The sequence below is a fragment of the Harpia harpyja genome, chromosome 8 (assembly GCF_026419915.1).
Source record: "Harpia harpyja isolate bHarHar1 chromosome 8, bHarHar1 primary haplotype, whole genome shotgun sequence".
In the NCBI taxonomy this organism is placed as follows: Eukaryota; Metazoa; Chordata; class Aves; order Accipitriformes; family Accipitridae; genus Harpia; species Harpia harpyja.
Window position 1 is genome coordinate 49,932,247 of NC_068947.1, and position 27,789 is coordinate 49,960,035.

The following is a 27,789-nucleotide window of genomic DNA, read 5'->3' on the forward strand; positions in this document are numbered from 1 at the left end:
GATTCCCCCGCGATGTTGTCTGCACTTGAGCTTTCTTCCAGATACCTTCCCAGGAACAAGTGCCTGGACTGGCCAGACAAGCACTTTTGCATTTGCTACGCTGCAAATTAGCACTTAACTAGGAATAGAATTTGTCAAGTGCTGACAAACAAGTCGATGCTGAAGGATGGCCAGAGCGTGGGGTTGGAAAGGAAAGTTTCCCTCACTTAGCAGTGAAGCGCTTTGGATTCTCCAACCTCTTCTAATTTGCAGTCTACTTTTCTGACAATCAAGTCTTTCCTTGGCAACCCTCCACAGATCAGCAGGTTGAAGTGGTCTGCTCTAATAGGAGGCTTAGGTCTGGGAGAGCCTTCAGCTCTGTAAATCTCTCCCTCTACAGACAGCAAAAAATGCTTTGTTGATCCCTACTTTCTCCCTGTGAAAGACACACCGGCTTGTATTTTTAGGAGGCCCTGGGAACAGGGACTGGCTGTCACCTCGTGTCCACACAAGGTACGGCATTCACACCAACTACACGTGGTGGGAGCCGCACAAGTACTTCAGCGTGTCACCAGAAAAGCTTTAATTGGATACTTGAAAGTTAAGAATAATGGTGGTTTTTTACTGCATTTCCCAAGTTACATAGGGATGATAATTTTCGTGGCTTGGTGGCTGCTGGAAATGCCATTCTGTGCTGGAGCACTCTGCGTTGCCCGAGTCGACTGTGCCACCGCACGTAGGTATGCTGGATTTCCTTGCCTTCACCCATGTATTGCAAGCAACAAATACTTCTCTTTACTTGCAGTTAGGGTTGAAATGGCTTTTCAGAGGTTCCCAGCACTTGTAGTAGTTTTTGTCTAGGCGGTTGGAGGTCTGGAGGCCCCATTTGGTGACAGCGAGACTGAGGGACGATTCGAACATGAAGGCCTGTTGGGAAGAGGGAAGGTGGGTTAGGGCAAGAGAGCGAGAATTTAAATCCAGGCAAGGTGGCTCTGCTCTACCACAAACGGGAGTTGTACGCATGGTCCGGCGCTGCCAAATTCTGCCTCCAGTCTGATCGACCCGGGGGGAGAAAGCTCTTCAGAGCTGGTGTTGCAATGCTGATATTAACCAGGTCTCAGGACTGACTTTGGACTCCCTGCATGCCCAGGAAAGCCAGGTTGTTCCAAAAGCTCTAGTTCAAGGTCTGTTGATGATCATCATTAGATTTTAGGGGGTAGAGAAAGGAGGACAGGCAGGGGTTTCGCTTCTTTGTCCATAGGCTAAGACAAAAATTAAATTAATCGGCATGAAAATTCCCAGCTTCCTGCTCAGGCAACAATTTATGTGGGCAGATGATCAAAGCTGCCCAGCATCACATGTCTCCAGGGGAGCTCCTGGGAGTTGAACGCTGCTGATCGGTAAGGGAGGTGAATACTGCAGCAGTTTGGTCCGAGTACTTTTCCAACTTGCCAGCAAGAAGCCAGGCTGTACTTTGAGAGTGGCACGGCGGCACTATACCATGCTGTATTCAAAATCTTACTAGCTCCCTTGGCTCCTTACCATGGTCCCTTCTGCGACCCGCTCAGGCTCCAGCTTGGCTTTGCTCGCCTTCTCAAAACAGTCGGCATCTGGCCCGTGAGGAGTCATCATGCTGTGCAAGCTGGCCCCTCCGGGCTGGAAGCCTTCCTCCTTTGCTTCGTAGTGGCCTTTGATGAGCCCCATGAACTCACTCATGCAGTTCCCTGCAGGAGGCAGAGAGAAGAGGTTGCAACGCAGTGTGATGGGGAGAAATCACAGCTGGGCTGTGAGCTCCTCGAAACCCACGAGCTAAGCTGGGCCGGGCAGTCGGTGGAGTGGAAGTTCCTAAGCAGGGTATCGCATGAGAGGACGTTGGGGATCCTACAGGCGATGCTTGCAAAGCTGTACAGGTTTTATTCCACTCTTAATTGCCTGGATTCAGAAACAGAGCTGCCTAATGAAGTGCATTGATGTTGGTAGACCTGTGCTTTTCCTACCACCTTGAGCTGTATAAGTACTACACCTGCATACGGACCGCATGGTGTAACCTGATATTTACAGATTTCGATTAGAGATCTTAAAGCACTGGAAAGGAAGTTCTGTATAATCATCCCTGTGTTACAGGCACAAAATGCCTGGCCAACACTCTGGTGAGAGATCCAGGTCGGCCATCCCAGGTTATGAGCATGAAATAATTTTGTTCTATGTTCTTCCACCACCTCTAGTCCAGCCAGGCGCTTCAGTACTTAATGCTTTTGATTCATGCATTACCTACCTATTTCTCGAGAGCCACTATATGCCTAAAGACAAGGAGCCAAATTCTGTCCTTCCCTGAGGAAGAATACTTTTGAGTAGACCCTCTGAAACCAATGGAGTAATAATATACCACTAACTTAGGTAAGGATGGCTATACCTAATCATTCAGTACTCACTGAGTTATGCTCCCTGTAAAGGAAGTACTTTAACAGCTGCTGTCCCAAGCTTTCAGCTTTAGTAGACCTGATGTGACTAAACAATATAGCAACTCCCTGCTTAGCAGTCAGTTTTTGCAAAACCAGGACACGCTTCTGTAGCTATGTTATATATAGCCCTTTTTAACCACTAGTTCAGTCTTTGTTAGGTACAATCCAGGGTCTGAAATGTTTAACAACAAAACTAATTTGGCTCAAAGCAGAGTTGGCCTATATATGCATGCAAGCATTCATTAATTTTCATCCCCAGTTGTCAGCGTCTCATGTAAGACTGGATTGTTACAGGCTTTTCATTGAACCCGCTCATGTACTGTGCTTGGCACATTCAGACTGCTGTACAGAGCCTAAGAGCTGGATTGCCAATGTGTCTGCAACAGGACTCATAATATCGCTTAGGAAGAATGGGCAGGTGAGTAGGAAACCAGGCTGGGACTTAAGATATGAGCTGAGTCCAGTTTCTTACTCATTTGCGGATTTCCCACGTGACCCCAAACAACTTAGGTGTGCTTCCATTCCCTATCGATAAAATAGCGCTGTCTTTTACAAGCAGGATGTTGTGAAGTTAAAATCCCTTAGTGGCCATTAGGTATTAGGGCCCATCATAATGAGAATCACACAAGTACTCTCTCAGACACAGATGCCATATATGCCCACGGTATAAAAACTGCGTCAGACATTTTTCAACCTGTGGTCCAAAAACCGTAGGAGTAATTCACAGCCTCCAAAGATATAGAAAGGTGACCAAGAGAGGTCGGTATTTATGAGCTGCACAGCCACCTCTGTAGGTGAAATAGTTATGGTGTCTAGGGGGAATATTTTTGGACCAACATTGCTCTATTTATACTTGGGGAAAGCTAATGCAAGATGAAAACCGTGAGTCTGAGTGCACCAAAATTCTCTGAACACAGGCTTTCCATTGCACCTGAGAAGAGGAGGCAACAGGGGATTGCTGGCAAACAAAATAGGCCCTGTAAAATATTTGGAGAGAGGAGAGTTCAGCAGCACTGAACTCCTACCCCAGAGTTGCTCTGTCCTGTTATGCCTCTCTTAATGGTACAAGATTCTCATCATGGCACTAATTTCAGAGGGAACTAACGTGCGCAGTGCCTTGATAATTGACTGTTGCGATGTCTGCCTTACCCACTCAAGCTCTGCCCCTCCATGGCTAGGATAGAATAGACAACCAACTTGCTCGTCATGAATTTAGTGCTCAAGGCGAGGTACTGCGGTCAAGCGAGTAGCTGTGGTAGCTGTCTGCATGGGTACTCTTGGATCACAACATGGCCAAGAGAATGAGTTATTTCAGCTGTCTTTTACCACAGACCAAGAAAGGTTGAACAACTTCATGTTTGTTACGGCTCGCAATGCATCCGTGGAAAGTCAGCACAGCTCTGCTGATGAGCAGCAACTTAATTGTGGTTAACTGGCAGTGTGGCTCACCTCTTAGCGTCTAATAAAAGTGACTTGGCACTATCCCGACCGGTCAGGAGACATGTTTCCATGTCACATTCATTACTGCGAATGAAAGCATACTGACAGGGCAGGACTTTGCCTGTGGGATTTACTCAGATGGCTGCACAGCTGCCTACTGTGCTTGCAAGTGCCACTGATTCGGCCAGCCCCCAAGATGCTTGGAAATACGTCTAAGTAGAAGGAGAAGGTGGCTGTTAAACTGTGGTTTTAAGTGTGCAGAAAGCCTCTCAGCACTTCAAAGCGACACCATAGTGTGACCTTGATAGCTTCTGAGATGGGGCCTTTTAGCTGTCGACAGAAGGGGTGCGGGATGGGCAAGGGTTCCCCCTCCGTCTCACGGAGCAGGGTGCCTCATCCCCACCCTGGAAGGGGACTCCCATCTAGGGAACTGGATTTCTAGCATCCTTTCAACGCAACATGTGGCCTTGCTCTGCCAAGACGAAACCAAAAAACTGCCAAAAGGAAACCAGCTCCGGTGATGGCAACCAAATCCCCAAAACATCAACCAACTCTCCGCCTGAGAAGGAGCCCAGTTCCTGATCTCTGGCTTCTTAAATGCCAGAGGTACCTCCATTACTGTGCAGGCGGTGAAGAAGGGCTCAGGAGAGCCAATTCACTCCACTGTAACTCTGATCTCACCCTACGAGTAGCCTTGGGCAGCTCTACGTCCCTCTGTGCTTCTCACCACTTGTGAGACCATATTTTCCTTTCTCCTGTTCTTTATCTATGTACTCTAATTAGAGATATTAAGCAATTCATGGCTGGGTGACAGGACAATTTCTGACGCATTTGTGCAATGCTAAGTTCAATATGCACTTGGTCTCCATGTGAGCCCCTTGAGTACAGACACATTCATCTATGCAGACACAACCAACCCATCACTTCTGAGTTTCCCTGAAATGCTCTAAATAGGAACATCTTTGGGTTTGTTCATTTTCCAGGGAGGACTGACTGACTCCAAGAAGCTGACTCTAACTGTGCCAAGGGCAGCAAATCAGACTGCTTCTTCCCTGTGTGTGCTCTCAATTAAATGGAGACTCGGGTTTTTTCTGTGGTCCTGTACTCAAGCACAACCAACAAAGAGCAGACGTACGGTGGTAGTATGGTGGTCGGAAGGTGTTGTCAGCTACCCCCCATCGCGGGGGGAATATGACAAAGTCAGCGAGTGCCACTCCAGGACGGGTTGACTTGGCTGTCAGGACAGTGAAGATAGAAGGATCCTGAAAAAAAACAAAGCAAAATGCATGAAGCAGAGCAAGGCTCTGAGATGTCTGCTCGGGTCATCCTGCCAGAAAACCTGACTGATACAGCCTCTCCCTTGCCAAAACACTTCTACCACCTGCACCTGGTGGTGTGGGTGAGATTTGTGACCCTGTATGACAGCACCCAGCATCTTCACCCTATGCTGGACATGGGGGACAAGAGATGGGACTGGATGGTTCTTCCTTCGAGCAGCTTTGGAGAGCCTTCCCCGCCCCGGCCACGATGCCCTCGGAGCCGATGGTGCAGATGCAGGGGAGGGACAGCCCCGCAAGACGAGGGACTGTAATTCCAGGAGCAGTCTCCAGCACTCCTCCTACCACTAAACCATACCTCTTCCGTAGCCGGTTACAGAGGACAGGAATGTCCTGCTGGAGGCATCTAGCCTCACAGCCCTGTTAGTTTACAAACAGGGAGAACAAAGTGCAGAGAAATTGTGGCTTGCTTCAAGGATTTTTAAAGTCTGTAGTCCAGTAAAGTGATTTTCTGGGCTTTGATCCCAAAACCATCCTTCTCCTGGCAGGTTTTCCTGGAGTTTAAACAATACATTCTGTTGGTTGTCTCACTAGAAATGCTCCAGTCTCCTTGCACACCCACTTGCGGAAGCAGCACCAAGAGATGGCATCACTGCGGGCACCTCTCCCACTGGGCTGGTTTCCTTTTTAGAAGAGCTGCTCACATTACTTTTGGCTTTAGTTATTTTCCATAAGATCTAGAAATTATTGCAGTGAAAGCTTCCAGCTTTTCAAACAAATTTCAGTGCTGGGCTCAGAGGAACCGGGGGAAGGAGTCTGTGCAATTGCAAGAAATAAATCAAGGCAAGAATTTGAAGCAAAAGTCTTTTTGCTGAGTTGCACGATGTGTGTTGGCTTCAGTATTCAGCTCTCCTCCAGGGTGCAGAAATTCTGTGCTAAGCTGCATAAAGCTGTTTAAGAAGCTGATCAACCTCCAGTCATGTCTTTGTACCACAAAGGAGGTTGTCTTTCTCTGCAAGAGCTTGGTTTGGGCCCAGGAAAAGCAGCACAAGAGATTTCACACTGTTTCTTAGAGCACAACATATTTTTTAGCAGGCGCTGAGCCCCTGGAGCTCAGGGTGAGTTTGGATGGTACGGTATCCACGCAGCATTGCTCTGCCTTGCCCAGCTCCAGAACTTACCGCGTGGTCAAAAGCAACAGAATTAATGACCATGAATTTTTCCAGATGGTATTTGTACGGCGTGTAGTTCCCGTGCCAGGCTACAACATTGAAGGGGGAGAAATCCTACCAAAGCAAAGAGACAGAGGGTTACCATACACAACCTTCCAACTTGCTGCACATACGCAGGACACTGCTCTTTCTCAAATTAAAAATGGGTTTAGTGCTGGTGAGAAGTACACCGGCAGCCTGGAGCACAAAGCCCTTCAGGCACAGCCCGACATTGCGAGGATGTGGTTTTCCTCAGCATTTCCACTTTTCTAATCTGTCGCTATAAACAATTGGAAGCAGCGAGGCAAAGACCATCGTTGAGTCTTGGGTCTAACTAAGTCTTCACAAACACTTTTTTCCAGCCTGCCTTGCCAGAACAAGGCAAGGGCTCAGTCCTGCTCTACTTAACTCAGCAGGACCTCCTGAGACTACATGCAAGCTACGGGGTTGCATATCCCAAACCATGCACCGGCAGTCGCTGCGCTTCGGTGTTACCTGTTCTCCCAGGGCATCCTCACCTGCTGGGCTGCAAACAGCTTGCCCTGGTACTTGCTGATCACCGTGTAGCCCCCCGGCACTTGGCGGTCCTCGTACCACGCGACGGGCACCAAGAAGTCACGCGGGTTGGCCAAGCCGTTGGCTCCTGCGGAAGAGAGAGAGATGCCAGATTCTCTTTGGGCAAGCGGCAAGCAAAAGTGAGAGGCTGGTGCAATTTCCTGGCTTCGTGGGTGCCTTTCTGCATTTTGAATGACCTTACTGCTTCTTGGCCCACGACGGAAGCTGAAATAGTCACTCACTTCTTGTGCTCCTACGAGCAGGTAATTGTAATACATCCTAGCGTTTAAGTCTGTGCTCCCCTTATGTGACTACCTTAAGAGACTTAGGTCTCCCCCAGCTCCCATCTGAAAAAGATTAGTATGTCATCCTCAATTGAAGGCATGCAACAACTAGGAATTAAGCAAAAAATAGAGGGTGAATTGCTCTCTGTTCCTGGACATCCTGCTGGTTGGACACTTAGCCATGCAGAAGTTACAAGGCATGTCATGAGGGGGCCAAATACATTTCTGAATGCTTGCAAAAATAGTAATAAAATAAGGACTAGTGATAGCTACAGGCTCTGGGCATACTGAGGGGTTGGTTAGCGTGAGGAGTGCATTTTCAAAGTGTAAAGCACCATATGGGTGCTGAAGTATTCTTCTTCTCATTAGTATTATTGTTACGAAGTGGTTTTGAATTTCTTGGATAAAAATGCAGACATTACTACCTGCTGCTAAGGTTTAACAGTCAGTGCTTTTTTCCAGCTGTCATTTTTTCAAGTGAAAAGTGAAGTTAGAATAAAGTAAGACTGAAATACAAAGGATCTTGGTCTCTGAGGGGAAGGCGGGTAGGTGGTGAGAAGAGGAGCTCATATAATTACCACCTCCTGAAAAGGTTTACAGGCAAGTGCACTCATTTTCTTTTTCTCCAGAAAGTAAATGTTATAATAGATTCCTGCCTTCTGGAGACTGAAAAAACCCACCCCAGTCCAACAGTGTCTGAAAACTAGCTAATGGGAAAACTTGTTACAAACAGGCTGGGGCAACATTATCAATAATCAAGTGGAGCAGGCACAGGGCTGAAGAAGTGGGTGAAGGCAGGTAACTTCAGCTGGCGGAAAGGAAAGCTGCTGAAAAATCACTGTAGGCTCGATGTGGAAAGAGATGTGCAGTGCACGTCACACGGGAGAGATGCTCAAATGGGGTCCCATTAAATGGCTGAAGATTGGTCTGGTTCCCCACTGCAGGAACGACCGGCTTCAGTCTCACTACAGCTGTGAGAGGTTTGCAAAGGCCATCTGAATGCCGATGGGCCACACCAAGCTTCTTACTGATTGATAATACCTAGTCGGTTTACTTCAAGCACGGCCAGTCTTTTAGATCTCACTGAGAGCTATAAAACAAGAGCAGTCAGGGTGTGTGTGGGGGGGGAAGCAACCTAAAATGAAAAAACAATCAACCCCAAAACACCGGTTTTAGCTGTTACAAGGGAAGTTTCACTTCCCTTCCCTGAGACAATCTTAGTAGCAGTAACCAGGAGGTGTTTTTCTCAGCAAGAAAAGTTTGGAGGCGAGTGCTCCAGGGATAAGGAAGGTGAAATAAACTGAGGTGAGCACCTCCAGAAAGCTGGCTGGGAAATGACAGCAGGGACAGCGGGGCTTCGGATGCCGTGCAACCTCGCAGTATCTTTGTCACGACAGCAAGAGGCTGTGCCTTCACGATCCGTGACATTGCACAGACCAGGAGGCAGCTGGCAGAGAGGATCTGTGATTTATGAGAGGTAGACCTGTGCTCAGTGAAAGCAGATCTGCCCTGGCAGCACAACATGGAGATGCAAATGTGTTGCTGATCTGAGTCCTGTGCTGCTCATTTTATTGATTTTTAATTCCCCAAGGGGAACAGCTTCTGACACTAAGGCACTCTAGGCTCTAGACCTCTAAGGTGCCCCTGTTAATGGAGGTGGGGGGGAAAATACCACTTGATTAAATCCAAAATGGGGCTTCAAGTATATCTGTTAGCTCTGAAATCTGCCTTTCCTTTTACCGGGTAAATTCTCTCTTATCACTCCAGTTTGTGCCTTATCTGTAAGTAAGAGGCACGAGTCATGATGGCCTTTTGAGTTTCTTTTGGTAGGAACAGGTTCAGAGCCAGCAGATGCGGACTACCAGACCAGAAGGGAAGGGAGAAACTGGAAAAGGGGGTGGGAGAGAAATGGTCCCTTCAGTGCCAGGGGAATCTCAGGACAACTGGGCTGTCACGTTTTTTTCAGGGGGATGCTTGCTCTGCTGGGGAATAACAGTGCTGGGATGGAAAGCATCTTTGTAAAGGAGCGTGTGCATGGGAGGATGCATTACATAGGATATAAAAGGATGGACTGGGGCCTGCAATTTGTGCCTGTCCCTATGAAATTCACTGTAGGTCTGACGGGAGATTGTTACCGATGGGTCCCAGGTCAGGCAGCTCAAAGTGTGCCCCGTACACCTCCAGGATGTAGCCTCTGGTCTCTCCAAACACCTCCACGCTGAAACGCATTCCTTGCTGGAAAATAAAGGAAGATACTAGAATCATCCCAGGACATTGCTGACAAACCACAAACAGCTGAATGCAGGAGCTGGCTTGCTCCAACGTCGGGCTCCGAGCCACAGGCACGCGCAGTCAGCCCTTACCTGGATGACACAGATTTCGTTGGGCTCCACTAGCATCTTCCCAAACTCGGTTGTGATGAGCAGTTTCCCTTGCTGGGGCACTGTGGAAACAAAATGCAGGCAGAAGAGCTGAAAGAATGTGGTGATTGCCACCTTCTCTGTCCCCCCCTGAGCACCCAGGCTCCAAGGAAAAGCGATGGGCCCTTTCTGATCCTGCTTCACAGCGGGACCAGGCTCCCGCTCCCATGCAGAGCCTTGCAGCAGAGATGCCCGCGCTGGAGGGAGAGCTTCCAGACCAGCCCCACGGCCCCCACATCACAGCAGGTACCTGTGATGAGGTTAGGCCATCCGTCACCTTGCGGTCCCTCGACGTAGGGTTTGTGCCAACAGTCTGAATAAATGGGACTTGATGTATTTGGGGCCATACCTGTCTGTCTCATGATCTTCACGTAAAATGGTGCGCGTACCTGTCCTTGTCATGACTGTGGCAGTGTGAGATGTCTGGGAATAACTAATTCTCCCTGCTTCCTGAGGGTAGAAGCAATGCTTCACTAACGTCTGCATTGCTTTCCATGACTGTCCTGGCACAGGAAAGCTCACATTTTGACTTGAAGAACTAGCAGATTTACAAAACCTGCCCTGCCACTTTTACTTCACGGTAGTGAGGGAGGTGAGCGAGAGCAATTTAATAGCTATTTGATGGGAGAAATGTTTCTGCTGGTGACCCGAAGGCATTTCTGTCCCTTGGTCAAGAAAGATACAAGCAAATATCAGATTTCTGATGCCGCTCAGAATATTTTTCTGCATGTATGCACTTTATGTGCCAACCTCAACACTCATCATGGCAGTCTGGTTGCCTGAGGCTGGCGGAGTGTGGGAGCTAAGCTGCCGTGCCAAATACTCTTGGACTGAAGCGACGAAGGCATCTAGCTGTAACCTGTTCAGAAATCCTGAGGTTTATGTTTTCCAGAAAACCTCTGCCTGTGGTGTGCCTAATACCAGTGTGGGGAGCACTGGGAAATGATCCCTGAACACCACGCCAAGGAAGCTGGGTCACTGCTCAAAAAGCAAAGTTGAGGTTTGGCACAGACGTGCGCTCTCCGAGCTGCACAGGAACGGTGCAACCCGACCAACAGCCCAGCTGGTGCCAGACCACCAAATCTGGATGTCCTGAGGGTGAAGCCAACCCTCTCCTCCAAATGTTGGCTGTAGGGCCCAAGGCTCTGGAAGAACAGAGGCAGGCAGGTGGCAACCCAGGTAGAAGCTGGTGGGCGAAAGGAAAAGCCAAAGCATCAACTCACCGATCAGGAAGTCGCCGTCTGAATTATAAAGGCATCTAAAGAAAAAGGAGAACAGGCAGGTCAAGGTGCTGTAAGGCCCAGGCACTTGCACACACCACGACCACAGCTGGGGAGTTTTGAGCTGGGAGATTGACGTGGCAGAGGTCTCCCCTCTCCCCAGAAATACCATTTGCAGGTCAGCGAATGTCATAGCTTGGCCCCTGCAAAGGAGGCAGGAAGGTTTAATGTGCCCGGTCTGGAGGCAAAACGTCCTCCGACCTCTGCCGGGTCCCTGCCTTTGTGACCATGGGTGCATCAGGGTTTGTAAACCGGGGAGTGGGACTGACATCCCCATGAGCTGCTGCAGGGAGGAGCAATGCCCATCAGAGGCTGCGTGCGTGCCGACCTCCGAGGAGCAGCTCTGGTCCCTGGGACGAGAGCAACTGGCTCCAACACATCCCTTCTTGCTGCATCCCCATGTCCAGCTCCCTCCTTCTCTTGGTGGCTCCCCCGCCACTCCTCCAGTGCTTGGCCACGGAGCACAACCTGCTCCACAAACACCCGCCGTGGACGCCGTGAACACTTTCGCCCGTGCACACAGGAACACAGGGACATAGAGACAGCGACACTGGGAGCAGCCGGACTTAAGCCCGGCGGCTTAAAGTACACGTGCAGGCAGCCAGCCTGGGGCAGCCCGAGCCTCCGGCATAGCAGTTACTGACCTGTTGAGCATGGAGGCATTGCAGACGAAAATATGGATGGCGATACCATTGCGTCCTCTGGGCTCACCGGCGCCGCACAAGGTGTGCAATCCCTGCGGGCAAACCCAAAGCATCGGGAGCGAGCGGCGGGCAGCGGGGCAGGGGCCAGCCCCCTTTCCTCCCTTCATCCCACTCCCTCGCTGGAGCTCACCCCCTCTGCCTGCTTCCCGTACCGCTACCAGCCTTTCCATGTATGGCCTTTTGCCAAAGGCTTTTGGCTTTTCTTTAATATATTAAGGGTTTCTTAAAAAATCCGTGTAAGCTGGTGTTTTCCAGCCCAGGGACTGGGGAGAGCTGGGGGGGGTTGGGGCTTTTTTTTTGGAAGAGCTCCTTGAAAGGTGATGAGGAAAAGCAAGTCTACTGTCAGTTGGTTGAAATCTGGGATCCTCTCCCCTCCCACGGATGCTCTGCAAGCCCACTGGTGTCAAAAGGCTGCTGTTAGCCCAATGCTGAGCATCCCCTGTGCCCCACTACCCCCTGAGGCGGAGCAGAGATGGAGGATGCCCTGGCCCCCTGACTTACGCTCACAAAGTCCAGCTTGTTCTGAGAGTCTTTTGGGATCTCGAAAGGTTTCCATCGAAGCTAGAGTGTGGCAAACAAAAAGCAAGAAAGCGATGCCAGTGATTATAATGCAAATGGTGGCAATTCGAAAGAAAACAGGCCCCTGTGTGTCCCCCCCTGCTTCCCTGCTCTCTGCTAGCTGAGGTAGTTTTCTCCTTCCTCTTTGCCTTGCTTGATTTGGTTTACAGGTTTCTTTCAATTTATGGAGCTTGTTTTTCCTTTCTAATCATGATTTTGTAAAATAATTGGCAGGCCTGTATAGTGCCAAGGTTAAAAAAAAATCCTTTTAAAACGCTGCCTCTTCCTCTGTTACTAACACCACTGTTGAGAGCAAAGAAATTCAGATGAGTCAGCTTTCCACAGCCAAATTGTCACCATCCTGTGCTCCACTGCACTGGATGATTCACTCTCTCCATGACCCAAGTATAACACTCCTGTTTGTGCCACCTCATTTTCCCCACATCCAAAGCAGAAATATCTCTACCTGTGTGAGTGGGAGCTGCAAGCAGCACTAATTACTTCTTGCAAAGCCTCTTGAGATCCTCAGGCAGAAGGTGCCAGAGGAGCCTGAAGTATTTATTACCGCTAATATCATATTAAGGATCTTTGCAGCTCTTGGGAACGAGGTGCTGCAGCTGAGAGCCCCTCATTAGGAGGGGTTCAGTGCAGACCAACCCAAACACCCCAAATTAGGAGGATGTTGACGTGGCCAGCTGCCAGATATATCCCCTGCATCGATACGCTTTACCCCAGATGAAAGTGCCTGTGACTCTGGGCATTCACGAGAACATTTTCTTGCTTTTAGCTACCTGACCTGGTGGTTCTTAACATGTTTTTAGGCTGGTGCCCTGGAAAAACAAAATTTATGGGACTCTGTGACTGTGCCTGCCGCTCCCCAAAATTTTGAACTGTGTGAAATTTCAGCTAAATTTGAAAGGGATATAGAGATATTAAATTCCCCCAAGCCTCATGGAAGTTTTCCAAACCCAAATCAAAATGTGGGTGCCAGCGGCTGGAGAAGCTGCATATTCTGGATGGAGACACCAAACACACCCGCCGGCAGGTCAGATGCGACCCTTGCGAGGTATTGACACCTCACAGATGAGCCAGTAAAATAGTGCCGAACTTCAGGGTTTGCTTTCGGACTTCTTGAAAGCATGTTTTCCTTTGGTTTCCAAGGCAGCCTTCCAGACATGAACCAGAGCCAATGCAAAGCATGGTCAGAAGGTGCTCCAGAGCTTTCTACCATCCCCAGCAGTGGGACCGTCCCAGCTGCTGTTCATTTCATGGCAGCTGTGAAGGCCAGCGGTGGCATCTCAACATGAACTGTTCCTCTAAGGAGTGTTTTAAGCCTTCAGGGTTGGGAATTGGGACCCAGTTGTCAGAAACCATGGAGAAATACTGTCAGAAAGGACACGCAGAGGGACAAAGGGAAAAGACCCTGAAGACCGGGGAGGGGAGACAGATTGGGAGGGAGAACAGGCAGAAGAAGAGAAATAAATGTCAGGTATAAAGATGGTCTAAAGGGAAGCAAATTTTCTCATTGAGGAATATGGAAGATGACAGCAAGTCTACAGATGAAGTAATAAGTATAGCGCAGCTCCTGCATAACAGCTTCATTTTTTATTTTGGTTCCCATGGACACCTCCACAGTTGTCATTCCTGTGGGACAAAGAGAGCAGGAAATCGCTTTGTCACCCAGCCCATTGGTCGCAACTGAAAATGGTGCCTGGCCCCTCTCCTCCGAAACCCTTGCAAACTGCAAAGCCACTGCCCGGCGCTGTGCACCGTTCGCCCGGCACGTCTCTGCCACATTTGGGTTTCACCGATGCAAGAAGAGAAGAACGAGCACCCTGAGCCAGAAGAGCAGTCCAAGCCAGCCAGCAGCAGCCAGCACCAGGTGCTTAAAATGGGGAAGCTTTTAGTGTCATTTCCCTGCTGCACGATCCGTAAGCCTCCTGAGATACAGTGCCTCTGGGCTTACTATTACTTTATAGGTTTTACCTCCCCAAGGTTTGTCCAGTCACTTTTTGAATCCACCTGCATCCTCTGGCAAGAAGTTCCACAGTTTATGCTTTTTTTTTTTTTTTAACTTGACATTTGTTATTGGTATTCATTTTCTCCCTGCCTTTCAATCATAGCTTCCTTTGGTCACCTCTGTTCCAGGCTGGAGAGCTTTCTTCTGTTTCAGCATTTCTTGCATGGATGCCACCCCATATTTTTTCACCACTTTTGCCCCCTTTTCTGTTTTGTCCCCTGTGCCTTTTATAATTCTGCCATTGTCTTCGGGCAACGTTAAAGGATATTTTTTCCCATTGACTTCAATGGGCTTTGCATAAGGTGCCTCCATATGGCCACCCTTTTAGGTGGATGACGATCGGGAAGGCTCCTTAAGTGAGCTGGGCAAAACACAAAGCACCGCAGGAAGAGTCAGTCTTGTCCAACAAACTGAACCTGGTCTCTGGCTCTGCTTCAGAGAGGATGAGAAGGAAAGCAGGAAGATGCTCCCACTTACTGCTAGGAAGTAACCCCTCTGGGTTTGATGATTGCCACTGAAAGCGGTGAGAGAGAGAGCGGGCAGGAGCTTCGTTGCTGTTCCCTTAGGTAAAAGATGTACTACATGTAAATGGCTTGAGATGCTTGAGCGCTGGGCATCTTGGAATTACCGTAATCATAAATAACCGTAATGGTAGATGCGGGCTGCGAAAGGGCGTCGGGGATGGCTGAGGTGGTATCAGAAGTCACTGGAGCTTCATCTGGGAAGCAGCACCAAAGGCACGTAAATCCGAGCCTGTCACCGCTGCTTGGTCAGCGGCTGCAAAACATATTCCAGCAGAACTGGGAAAGTATTTAAACAAATGGCGAGGCTGCCGGGAGGCTGGAAATTAGCTAATGATGATGCATCAAAGGGCAAAACCTGAGAGGTGTAAAAACCGATGACCATGAGATGATGTTGTGGGGAGAACATCAGTAGGAGGAGGGAGTCAGATTAGCAAAGCCAAATGTTCTGGGGCTGGCAGGGAAGAAATCATGATTAAAGATGATGGCAAGGCTGTAACAGAGGAAGACAAATGCCATGTCTCTGTGTGACTCTCCAGAATGAAGCCTGATTTCCCACGAGGGCTGCAGAGAAACGGGCTGGCAGCCAGCAGCCTCTCCGAAAGCGCAGGGAAGGAGGGGATGGATGGCAGAGACGCTGCTGCTCTGCCTGCCGGTCTGGGGCACGATGAGCCTTTCATGGGGGACGCTGAAGGGGAAGAGAGAGCAGCCTGAGAGGTGGCCAACAGGAGATGCTAGACAGCACGGATCAAACCCTGTGACACCGCGGCCGTGCTGGGAAGCAGCACACGCATCCATCGAGGTGGGAAGCGAAGCGAATCGCATCGAGGGCTGTCCTTCCTCGGATGACCCGTAGGTGAGGAACAACGGGTGGCAGTCAGGACCCAGCTCCTGTGTTGACCAGACCATCAACTCCCTACGGCTCTCCTCAGACCTCTTGCAGCTCAGCGCCTTTGCAGCCCTGGTTAGCTTAATATTTGACTGTCCTCCTGGCAGGACCAGGGCTCTCTCCAGCACGGTTACCTGGTTGGGGTCAAGCTCAACTTCATCCCAGTTGTGTGTCAGGTGGCCCTCCTTGAGAGGTTTGAAGGGTTTGTGGCAGACTGAAGGTAGGATCCGATACAGCCAGCTGCAAAGAAGGAAAAGATCTGGATTAGCCTGGGGAAGAGGTTAAACCCTCTGGGTGGCTGCCGGCTGATTCAGCTCCTAAAGGCATGAATAACATTTACACTGGTGGCAACTGGACCAAAAGGCATATTAAATATCAAACACCAGCTCACAGCCAGAGACTTCTGGAGAAGGTGTATTAAATATCAAACACCAGCTCACAGCCAGACACTTCCAGAGAGGTGGCTTTTTATTATAGGCTCTAAATACAAATATGTGCAGTTATATATAGGTAAATGTCTACATGTGTGTTTACATATAATTACATATGTTTACATTTGCACACACATATATATACACATATATAAAAAAAAAAAGATACAGCTTTATCTGTGGCTGAAATACAGCAATCTCCGAGGTGGAAAAAAGCCTATTTAAACACAGCTACAAAGCAGCTCAGACAAGACAGGGACGAGCACGGTATCTAACTGAAAGTACAAAGGAGCTTTCAGGAGACAGAAGGTAGCAGCCAGTATCTGAATTTGGATGGATTACTGAAAGTAGCATCCTATGCCTAGCTGGCCATGCCCATAGGACCACCAGCGAGCCCATGCAGCGAAGACCAGTTTTACGTGGGATGACTACTGTAGGAGGTGCCCCATGCCTCCATCACTGCCTTGGGACCATCACTCTCCTTCCTCGCTGCCTGCTGTGGCTGCGGCTGCAGCCCCTGCCGCTCCGGCAGCCACGGCCGGCATCCGCACACCGTGCCCAGATGCAGCCAAGCCCGAAGCTGGGCTTTTAATCAGGCGGGAGAGCAGAGGTAATCAGGAAAGCCTGAGCTAGACAGGGCTGCCAATGCCTTTGATGTGTTAACAGCGGTGGTTGCAGGTTGGGTGGGTGGGAGAGGGGAGGAGGGAGCTCTCCCTTGAGAGCTGGAAAATTTCCATCAAGGACATCTTCGTGCGGCAAACAATGATTCATCCCTTTCCCACGCACGCCACGAGCTGGCACCAGCCCGGAGAGCAGAGCTCTGCTAGGCAGCTCAGATGATGCATTTGCCTTTCATTTGAACGAACAACAGAAGGGACAGAAAAGCCGCTGTGGGAGAAGCAAAATGAGAAACCTATCTTCTGCAATCTGGTCATGGCCACAGCACAATGACCGGGACAGAGCTCCGGGATGTTTGTTGCCGGTTGGAACAAGCTGTCCCCAGCACTGCTGGGAACACGGGGTGCTACGCAGTGTGCTGGGTGCCTGGCACTGGTCTGAGCCCCTGGCCAGCCCCAAAACAGGTAGAGCCTGAGCTAGAACCTCACCAGCCCCGGCCAGCGTGCAGGAGCATCCCTTATGAGAATTAAAGACTCCTGCTCAGAGGCTTGGTTTTGACACTGTCCATCAGGTGCTTACCAGTGCCAGTCGCAGCAGTGATGTTTTCGCAGTAGCATCAGGGCTGAGACCCCGAGGTTGTTTCGCACAGCCCACACAACCCACTCAGGACCATCTAGCCCCCGTGGACATCCCCTCCCCTTCCTTGCCTTGCTCAGAAAACCGCTTTCTTTCCCACCCCGACACCCCCTTTCTCAGCATTTTCGTAACCCACTGGCCCCACCGAAGACTTTCCTCTCCCTCTCCGGTGGTTTTCTGCCCTTGCCCCTCTCCTAGTGCACAGTGGACGTTTTACACCCGCCTGGGCTCGCAGAAAGCGCTGGTGGCACAGAAGCGGCCTCTCCATCGCTCCCCGATGCTCTCGCCCCAAACACCCCACATCACCCGCCCGCTGCCGGGGGTCACGGTACCTTCGCTTGTTGGTGGGCCGGGGACAGGTGAAGGCAGAGCCCGAGAGCTGTTCAGCATACAGGCCGTATGGGCAGACTTGCGGGTTGTTCTGAATGGGAGGAGAAAGAAAAATAAGGAGCGAGACCCAGCGTCACGGGATTTAGCTCCGGAGCCACCGGCAAAGCACCGCAGTGGGAGCCCGGCACTCCGATGCCATGGGGTGGAATGTGCTCCCGAGTCTGTGCACCAGCCCTGGTAGTCGTATTTTCTTGCTCCCATGTGGCTGGGTGCCCTGCGGGTACCAGCCAGACCCCTAAGCCCATTTCCACATGCAAGAAGCCACACAAGCGCCCTAAGGAGTCGGCACAGCCATTGAGGCAACACGGCCGCTGCTAGAGCAAGCTGCGAGGGGCAGGGATGGGTAGGGTCGGCAACAGGAGCGTCAGGGAAAAGGGGAATATTCCCAACACTTACGGACTGCAAAGCAGACTGTTCTCGTGCACAAATTTTTTTGAGACCAATTGTTCAGAGGGGTTGCCCCAGTGCCGTCTGCTGCCCCAGAGCGGGAGTGACCTGTGTGGGAGCCTTTGCTTTTCCGCAGGGCTTCTGCACAGTGACAGTCCTCCTTCGGAGTACAAAGGGGGCACTTTCCCCTTTGCAGAGCCGGGGGTACGACTAGCACAGGTTTAGAAGCCCTTGTGAGTTCATAACTGAAGGACACATTCCTCCTTTTCAGAGAACAGAAACTAAACATTTTGATCTAAGTAGGCCAGCATCTATTTGTTTGAGATCAGCAAGAAGCAAAGGCATCCAAGAACTGCAGGAAATACCCCAGTGGGACAGTCATACACCATTTGCTATCCCATCTCCCTCCTGCAAGGCCTAGTTTAGCATCCTGTCATCCTGCTGCGGCTGGGCGGATCAGCCATCCATACGGTATCAAACACTGCCCTGACAGGTAGGCAGAAGGAAGAGGTAAAGCTCTTGTAACGCACGTAGCTTCCAGCCCTCAAACTCCGTCTAGTCAGTATGGGTATGCAGTGAAGCAGGGGGATCAATAGCCCTTGTCATTTTTATCTTAGCCAGCACTACTGCAGATGCCAGTCTTATAAATACTGCAGAGGAGAAAGGATCCACCCCTGGGACTGGAGATTTTTTTTTTTGTCTAACTCGTTTTCAGATTTTTCTATTAACTCTTTTGACACCAAGTCCAAACTCTGTCCAGATGAGAGTACCTGAGCCAGGAGCTGGAGGGGTCCTCCTCCTCTGGAAAGCAGTGCTGCTCTGGCAAATCACAAGGAGCACATCCACCACAGCCCTCTGCCTGTTCAGACCAGCAGCCACTGCTATCGATCTCCCAGTTTTAAGGTGCCTCTTTCTTATGTTTTTTTCTCCACCCATCTGCTATAGCCAGTCTCAGAAACAAGACACTGCACCAGCTGAGCCATCGCTCTGATCCAGCAGAGCAGTTTGTCTTTCTTGTGGGCACACCATAGGCTGCAATGCAGACCTAGGGGACATATATAGGCATTTAACATATCCTTGTGTTGTGTGTTACTATCCACACCAGCACACAACGTGTAAAACATCGGAACTGGGGAGATCCAGAAAACTCAGGAAAAGCAAAGGGTGAAACTCCCCATTTGGCCTTAATTCTTCTGGCCTCTTTGCACAGAGGACAAAGAGGAGCACCAAAGGATGTCACTGACTGAGCACAAGATGCTGCCATCCCCATCCAAGGGATTACAGGAGATCCAAGGAGGATCAGTCAGCCTCAAAAGGTGCGCTGGTGTAAAGGAGACCAGCGCAAAGGAGATGAGAGAGCTTTCATTCTCAGGGTTTCGTTCTTGCCTCTGCGGACCGCCTGGCTAGCATCACATGGGTTGTGATTCCTTTCTTTAAAACAGAATGACCCAACATAATTTATTTTCATCAAACATGTTCAGAAGTTACTTACTTTTAAGAACGAAGCTGTCGGTTTATTACTATAGACATTCATGCCCCCTCCCTACAAAGAAGGTGCTCTCCTGCCAAAGGCTTATAAGCCAGCTGCATCAAACCCTGTTCCTACAGAAATTCTGAAAGCCGCCTCTCCTGCGTGAGCAAGTCTCTCTGCCAAGCTTCAAACTTCTGCTCTAGTTTATTCCAGAGCTGATGGCTTCTTTCTCGGTGCGGCTGAGCCACTTGTATTGCAGACTCCTTTTGGAAAAAAAACTGCTGTTGAGCAGAGGTAATTTAGGCAAGTCTTAACCCCCAAGGTGAAGCATGGAAGCTCATGGTAACGTAAAAATAGAAAGTATGAATGGAAATCATTAATTCTGATTTTTGCCAGCATCTTATTATTCCAGTCCTGCATTAAAGAAGGTTTCTGGAGACTTTCGTGGTGGCAGAGAGAAAGGAAATATGTTAAGATTGAAAGAAGCCCAGGGAACAGATATTCGCTCTATTCCATGTCATTTTAATAAAGCACTTTTAAAAAACTCAGTACCTGTCCCTCCGGTAAAGCTCCTGGACAGCGTGGATCCTCAGAAACATGTTCATTTCCAAATCCCGACATGTACTATAAAATAAACCACACAGCTCATCAGTGTTTTGAAAACACCACCAAAACTGCTCCAAACAACCCATCCATCACTTCCCCATGCATTTTCCCAGGCTCTTTGTATGCATTAAGACTTTCTCAAGTGATCTACTTATGTGTTGCCACAGACCATTTTCACAGCTCCCGGGTTCACTTCATTAGCTAACGGTGTGGTGGACTGGGAACCACAGACAGGATTTGCTCTTCTGCTAAACCTGCATGTCTATTTTGGCCACATTCTGCACCATGAAGGCACTTGAGAAATAAGCCAAATATCACATATGTAGTCAGGCTCAAGAACAGGGTGATGTATAGGAAGAACTGCACACCGACATTATGGAGGCGTGGTAGTGCCGTCCAAGTTAAATCTGACTTCGCTTGAATCGTGTATGTTCCAAAATCTGCAGACTGCCTTGCAAATTCACGCACTGAGTCCTCAGATGCTCAGGGATTGAAATTGGGAGCCGTTTGGTTGGCAGGTTCTTGCGGAATATCCCCATGACCATCAAGAAAAAGGTCAGGACATAGTTGGGATGAGGGAGGAAGGGAAGCTCGGCTGGGACTTAAACTGTGTCACTGATTTGCCCTAAATAAGTATTGCCCAGTTGGGCGTGAACTGTCCACCATGGTAGTAAAGGAAAGATTAATCCATTACGGGGTGATAAACTGGTTTTCTAGGGCAATGTATACCCAAGAGACCCAGGGATGGGACAGACCTGCATGCCCTCCCATACCTGCCCTGCCCACAGCTGCTGTGGTCTGAGCGTGGCTAAAAGCCACAGGACCCCGGGGGACGCGGCTCCCGGCTTTGCGGCACCGAGAAAAGCCCCACAGCAAACCTGAGACACGCAAGGGAAGCAAGTAGAACAAAGGGAAGCAGGTATAACAGAGTCCTTAGTTTTGCACTGACAGAAATGTAAATACAGTCCCTTCAGATCCTACGGAAAGGCACGAAGCGACTCTGTTGAACTCTGCGTGAACGCAGAGATGTTTTGGCAGCAATCAATGGTTCAGCTCCGTGGCCTGGGGAGAGAGTTAAATATTAATGCTCCCCTCTATCAACTGCAAGAGTAACCGGGCTACTCGTCTGCCTTCACGCAGCAGCGCTGGGATGGTAAAGTCCGGGAGTGCCAACCTTTGGGTGATAGATGCACCCTTGCTGCGAGGGGGTGGCTGTGGCACTGCCACGCTGCTGCACCCCAGCAGCCGCCTCGGGGATCCGGCACCGAGAAACCCCAGCAAGGGGCAGGCACCCTGGGAGGCAGAGCTTTGACATGAAGGTGGCGTGATAAAAACCCCTGTACCTGGTTTATTATATTATTATAGTGCCTGGATTATTTCCCCCGGAGGTTCTCAGCCTTGTGCAATTTGCAGCCCCTGCCATGAAATTTCCCAGTGTAGCAGACACTCAGAGAGCAAACCTGAAACCTCCTGACAAACCATGTGCTTTCCTCTGGCACCTTTCAGCGACCTGTAAGAAAAGTCCCTTCCCAGGGAGAGCCAGGCTGGCTGGAAGCCCTGCTGAGCCTGAACCTGAAAACATCTCGGTTTCTGTCGGTTCAGGGAAGATGTTTTTCTCCTTCTTACAAACAAACGAATGTACATCGCTAGGACTTTGCTCTCCACTGGGTTCTGCAAGAAGCATATTGATATGCAAAGCAGCAGGTCACCTAAGCAGCCTTGGCAAATGTATTGTACTGGAGCATTTCTTTCCTCTTTTTTTTTCTCTTTCTTTTTTTTTTCTTTTTTTTTTTTTCCCCTCCCCTCTTTTAAACGGAAATGCAGCAATATCTGATGGGACTGCAGCAGTTCCAGAATTAACTGAGACCTCTGCACTGCATCCTCCTCTACCAGCAACTTAAAGGTGGTGGGAGCATTTGCCTGCGGGGCAACCTTGGTGAAAAGGGGAGGAAAGGGGGAAGAGGAGGAGGAGGGGGGCATGCTGATTTTCTGGAGGTATAGCCAGCAAGGCCCAGCAGGCTCTGCCGTTAGCACAGCAAGGAGAGGGTTAATGCAACCTGCAGGCTGCTTTGCTGAGCATCATCTGCAAAATGCTGGATTAAGCTGGTGGAGAGCTGGTTTGTGGTTCTTTAGTGGGTTTGTGGATCTGGTAAGCAACGTGTGCTCCCCGGCAGCCCCCTGCCACTGTGCTGGGGTGAGCGGGAAGGAGGCACGGAGGTTTTGCTGTGAGAAATCCATCCTCCGTCCTTCAGGCTAAAAATCCGGTGACTTGCACAGCTAGCCTGCCCATCCACATCCCCCCAAAAGCCTCTTTGCTTCTGCTTGGGACAGGGGAAGGAAAGAAAACCAACTCAGCAGCAAGCATCTCGTGCCGGCAGCTGCTCCTTGCCCACGTTGGTGCCGCACGGCCCCTCGCCAGCCCCGAGCAGGCAGCTGGCTCCTGAGCACAGCAATGCAGGCAGATTCCCACCGGGATGGACGGAGAGCCACTGCCTTCCTCGGCTGCGTATCCCCGCAGAACTGCTGGGCATCGCCCAGCGATGCAGGAGGTCTGGGGCAGGGGAGCTGAGTTGGGGCAGAAGTGGTGTTTGGGAGAGGGTGGCATCGTCCCCCTGCCCTGAGAGCGGGGGCAGAAGCTGCTGCGTCATCGTTTGGTCAAATCAATTCTTCCTGGCCAAGAAAAAAAAAAAAATTAATCCTCAGGTAACTGCATGGAGGGCTGAAAAAAAGACATTGGCAGGACTGCAGCCTCGGGAGGGGAAATGTCGTCCTACCGGTGATTTATCACCCTGAGTGTGGCCCCAAGGCTTTGCCTGGATGTTCAGTGTGGCTTTTCTCATTCACTCAGGGTTTTTTTGTCTTTCGCTGTAGCAGACCTCAGAGAGGTTTCTCTCCTCTCCATGCCCTTAGGGGTCACTGTCAAACACTACTTGGGCTGCCAAAAATAGCTGTGCCACCCCAGCTCCCCCCATGCATCGGAGGGGTCGTGCTCCAGGACTCTGGAGCACCACACGAGGACCCTGCCGATGCAGGTCCGTCAGGAGCAACAGCACAAGGGCCACGCACATCCCAGCCCTTCTCCCTGCCGACCGTCGGAGCCCACCTCCCACCCCTCAGTTTGCATCGCACAGGGTGGCCCTGAGCCAGGAGAAATGACCCCTTTCTGCCCACCCAGCACCCACACCGGAGCATCCTTCCTGGACAAAAAAAATCTGGACAGATGGAAACGAACCCTTCTTCTCCATGGCACGGCAACGGGTTTTTAGTCCAAAGCGACCTCCCTCAAGGTCCCTGCCTGGGCTCCACGGTTCCTAGCCACGTTGGGAGTAACTCCAGGTCAGGCAGGTTGATGGGAACTATTTTGGTAATTGTGCTGGTGGTTTCTGTGTAAAAGAAGAAGTTCTCTCTGGTCCTTTGTTTTCACTTCTGCTTTTAATTACTGTTGTTATTTGGTTGGAGATCCTGTAGCTTTTTATGCAAATGGGATCTTAGGAATTCATCTGACTCCACTTTGTTTTTTGTTTTGTTGTTTTTCAGTAAAATGGGAGAGATAAAAGCCCAGCACAGCATAAAAAATTCAGCAAAGCTCATTGATTGGAATAACTGGGATGCAAAGCAGAGTGCTCGCAATGGGTGTCATGCTCTGACCTATAAACCATAACCTTTTGTTCACCGGATTAGACAGCAGGCATGGGAAAAACACATTTGAAGTTTGAACACATAGACTGCAAAATAATTAAGGCCCTTCTTCAAACGCTGCATAATACATTTCTCAATCAGCTCCTGCTGCAGGACACAGGAAAACAACATTCATCTCTGGACAAAAGTCATGGCACTTTCTGTCAGCTCAGTCCAGTTCAACACCAGAGCGCCTAACACAAACCCGCAGAAACGGGGACATGAGCGTCTGGGGCAACGAGCAGAGCAGGTCTTTCCCCCTCTGCGTGGGGCTCCACAGCCTCCTTGCAGGGTAAAACCGAAGCACCCAAACCGGAGCTCGGCCCCGGTGCTGCCACGGTGCCGCAGGGCCAATATCCCCAGCAGGAGCTGCCGTCTCCCCGACGTCTCGCCAACCCTCTGCTCCAAAAGTGCTGGGGATGCTCCAGGGCTGGTGTGCCCTGCGAGGGGTACTGGGAAACTGCCCCGAAATGGAGCTGCTGCTCCCCGGGGCTGCCAGGGAAGATGGTGGCCAGGGTTGCAACATCTGGGCAGATGTTGCCAGTCAGATTTCATAGGCTGAGGGGGAAACACCCCCCTGGCAGGCAGGGTGGGAGGAGGGGTGCGGGCGGAGGGCAGGGGAAGGACAAATCCTGCGATGAAGAGGTCCTGTGCTGGGACAGCCTGACCAAGAATGATTTCCAAAGGAGGAGAAGAGAGAGAGAAAAGCCTCTTTATAGACGAAACGCAGCAAAATCCTTTATCCCAAGAGAGAGCTTTAAAAACACACCTTGAAACATAAAAGAGGGGGACATTAAAATGAAACAGATGCCAAAGAATTGGTGTCAGTTGAGAAGGGGTGTCCGCAGCCAGCACTGGTGGGTCGCGGGCACCCGAACCCCTTACCTGCAAGCCCGTCATCCTCCTCCTGGTCCTTCTGCTCCTGGAGCACACACAAACCCCAAGCAGGTATCTGGCCAAAGCAGCGTGCCAAGCAAAGCCTGCTAGCCGGTCGACCGAGCCGGGCTGGTGGCAAGCTGACAGTGCTGGAAGTGAGAAAGTCCAAGGGAGTTTTCAATCTGTTTGCTCAGTCCAGTCTGTGTTTAACCAAATGCCGGCCCTTCTCCGCAGAACCAACCCCAGAATCAATTTGAAGATAATAAACAGGGGGTGAGGGGGACTGCGTTCCCTCACTGCTCCTTTTCCTCCTTAGATGTTAAAAAAGGTGTCATAGTTCCCACACATGGGGGGAAAAAAAAAGAACAAGGTGTTTAAGAACAAAGAAAAGCCATTTCTGCAACTGTTTTATAAGCTTCTTTCATAAATTATACCTCTAGCAATTTTCATATACAACCCTCTAAATGTGTAACAAATACTTGTTCATTACGCTTCTGAGCTGTGTTACACTGGGGATAGAAAGGATCACATCCCTGTCTTGGTGAAGGTAGTGATATTTGTGAAACACCGTGCGGCAACATTACACAGCATTTTGGGGCCAAAAGTAGGGGAGGATTTTGTATTCCTGTGATTAGAGCTAGTGAGGGAAACTTATAAATTCTGAAATATTAATATTTTCAAGAAAGCTGTTGCTGAGGAGGGAGCGGCAGCAAGCATTTAGCTACAGAATACTAATGAAAGTAGCTCTGCATTTCCAGAAGTTGCAGAAAAAAAAATCGATTTATTTTATTTGATTTTTTTTACTTTGAATTCTCATCAATCCTCCTCCTCAAAAAAAAGGCAAGCAGCGATGTTTTTTTCCCTTGCTGTAACCTGCTTTACTATAAGTCCTGCCAGGAGGAAATCTCTAGGAGGCACACACTGAAATTCAAAAGTGACCCTGGAGTTAACGCTTCCTTCTCTCCTAGAGCATCCTGGAAGCCTTCCCCCCCCCAAGCAGTTTTAGGAGCTCGTGTTGCCCCCACAGCAGCCAACGAGAGCTCGGGCTGCAAGAGGGACAGGTCTTAATCATTTTGTCTTCTCTAAAAACTGGCACCTCCTCACACCGCCCTGAGTAAGATACTAGAGCCACCGAGAGGTGCCAGTTTTTAATGTCTGGCAAAATAGGCTGGCTGCTACAAGGGAGAAGATGGAGTGTATGAAGAGTTGGTGGTTATGGATAGAGGAGAGGGAGAGCTAGTTTTCCTTGGCTGTCCCCTCTGGTCTTAGGTTCACAGGGTCATAAGATAATTCAGGTTGGAAAGGACTTCAGAAGGTCACTAGTGCAACCTTCAGCTCAAAGTGGAGTCAGCTCTGAGATCAGACCGTGCTGCTCAGGACTTTATCCGGTCTTGTCTTGAAGACTTTCAAGGATGGAGACTGCACAGCCTCACTGGGCAGTTTGTTCCACTGCTTGATTGCCTTCACGGTCAAAAAACTTTTCCTTATATGCAGCTTGAACTTCTCTTGTTTCAGCTGATGGCAGTTGTCTCTCATCCTCCCACCATACACCGCTGTGAGAAGCCAGGCTCCATCTTCTTGGTAAGCTTTCCATAGGTACTGGAAGCTGCTGTCTGGTTCCCTCAAAGCCACCTCTTCCCCAGGCTGAACAAGCCCCATCCCTCGCAGGACGTGGGCTCCAGCTCCCAACCAGCGTGGTTGAACCCGCTGCAGTTGATCTTACCTGTGTTGGGAGCCCCAAAACCAGACACAGCGTCTCCTCTTCCCCTACACCACTTGTCTCCCTAGACCAGGAGCACCACAGCCATGGGAGACCACACCACCTCACCTGCTTCTTTGTTTCTTCATTTCCTTATCTACACGACTAAGACATTTTGAGATTTCCTTATCTACACAACTAAGCAATTTTGAGCTAGTTCTGTCATCATTTTTGCATACTGTTTCACACGTGACAAACACTGAGCAAACAGCAACAAAGCAAACATGGGTACAGCCCTGGAGATGTGGTGGTGGTGGGGAATTACTTGGAAATGGAGATAAGAGTGTTGCAGTTGAAGACTTGTCCGGAAAGCAGCAAGACTTATTTACTGGTGGCACTGCCTGGAGCTAGTGCCCCACAACCAACAAGCAAGAGTGTTGTGTAGAGATGACCTAAGAAAACAAGTGTCCCATCCTTTCCTAAACTCTACTGGGACTTTTTGCCTGCTTGAGAGCCACCTTGACCCACTGCCTCCAACTCTCCCAGCTCAGGGACAGTTCAGGGGCTGAGCCGGGCTCCTCTGATTTCATGACGCTAATGGTTTCACCGCATAGTCACCAGGAACAGACTCAGCTAACCTGGCTGTACAATATTAGGTAATGTTTTCTCTAAAACAGAACAAAATTTAGCCCCGTTACAATGTGGGTGGGCTCAAGATGAGTACAACTGGGAACTTCCATCATTGTATTACAGCAGTACCTGAAAGTCTTGAACCGTAGATCTGGACTTCCTTGCGTTAGGCTCTAGAAGAATATAGACTGAGTAATCTCCAAATTATAAGTCTTCTTTAGGTCTCAATTACTGCTTGCCATCTTCCCATTTGCCCAGGAAGGCTCTGTCCATACCCTGGCCTCTTCCAGCTTTGCCATAAAAAAACCACAGCAACAGTGAGGAATTCTCCAGCTCAAGGCAGTGATTGCAAATATGTTAGTTCACCCTTAGCAGTGATTCATCATTGCCAAAGAAATAAAGTACCTAGCACCTGCCACCTACCCTTGAGACTCCCTTCCTACCAGATAATATTTAAGAGTAAAGAGTTCACCTCACTTGTTTTCTGACAGTGAAGAATTACACGTTTGACTACAGTTTTGCAAACCTAACTTGCAAAGTTTCAGGGGTTTCCAAGATCCCCCCCTGCTGAGCCACGCAGCAGGAGAGATAACATCACATTTTAGCTTCCATTCCCCTTTGAGAACCTACATTTCACCTTGCTCACACCTCTTTACAGGCCCCGTTCTCTTGTTTTCTTCTTGTGGGACAGGCAAAAATAAAGGTGTTGCTTTTTAATTATGGGTAGACCTACCTCCTGCTTGTTCTTGTTTCCTAAGAAAGGACAA

General features: G+C 49.8%; 1 protein-coding gene across 1 annotated transcript; it reads right to left on the reverse strand.

Moving 5' to 3' along the window:
* Positions 1-547: 547 nt before the first annotated feature.
* HGD (homogentisate 1,2-dioxygenase) lies at positions 548-27,169 on the reverse strand. The gene is made up of 15 exons (XM_052795168.1): positions 27,152-27,169; positions 24,703-24,842; positions 20,086-20,157; positions 17,618-17,706; positions 15,735-15,840; positions 12,114-12,173; positions 11,553-11,644; positions 10,852-10,886; positions 9,572-9,651; positions 9,344-9,443; positions 6,888-7,012; positions 6,340-6,444; positions 5,017-5,143; positions 1,522-1,703; positions 548-906 (listed from the first exon to the last, which is right to left on the reverse strand). The coding sequence occupies exons 2-15, from the start codon at positions 24,715-24,717 to the stop codon at positions 775-777; spliced, it is 1,320 nt and encodes a 439-aa protein (XP_052651128.1). The 5' UTR covers positions 24,718-24,842; positions 27,152-27,169; the 3' UTR covers positions 548-774.
* Positions 27,170-27,789: the final 620 nt, after the last annotated feature.

Excerpts from the sequence above, each read along its gene's own strand:
- HGD (XM_052795168.1), bottom strand. Across the intron at positions 12,174-15,734 it reads TTGAGCTTGACCCCAACCAG|CTTCGATGGAAACCTTTCGA; the intron begins GTAACCGTGCTG and ends GCCACACTCTAG. Across the intron at positions 9,652-10,851 it reads AGACGGCGACTTCCTGATCG|TGCCCCAGCAAGGGAAACTG; the intron begins GTGAGTTGATGC and ends TTGTTTCCACAG.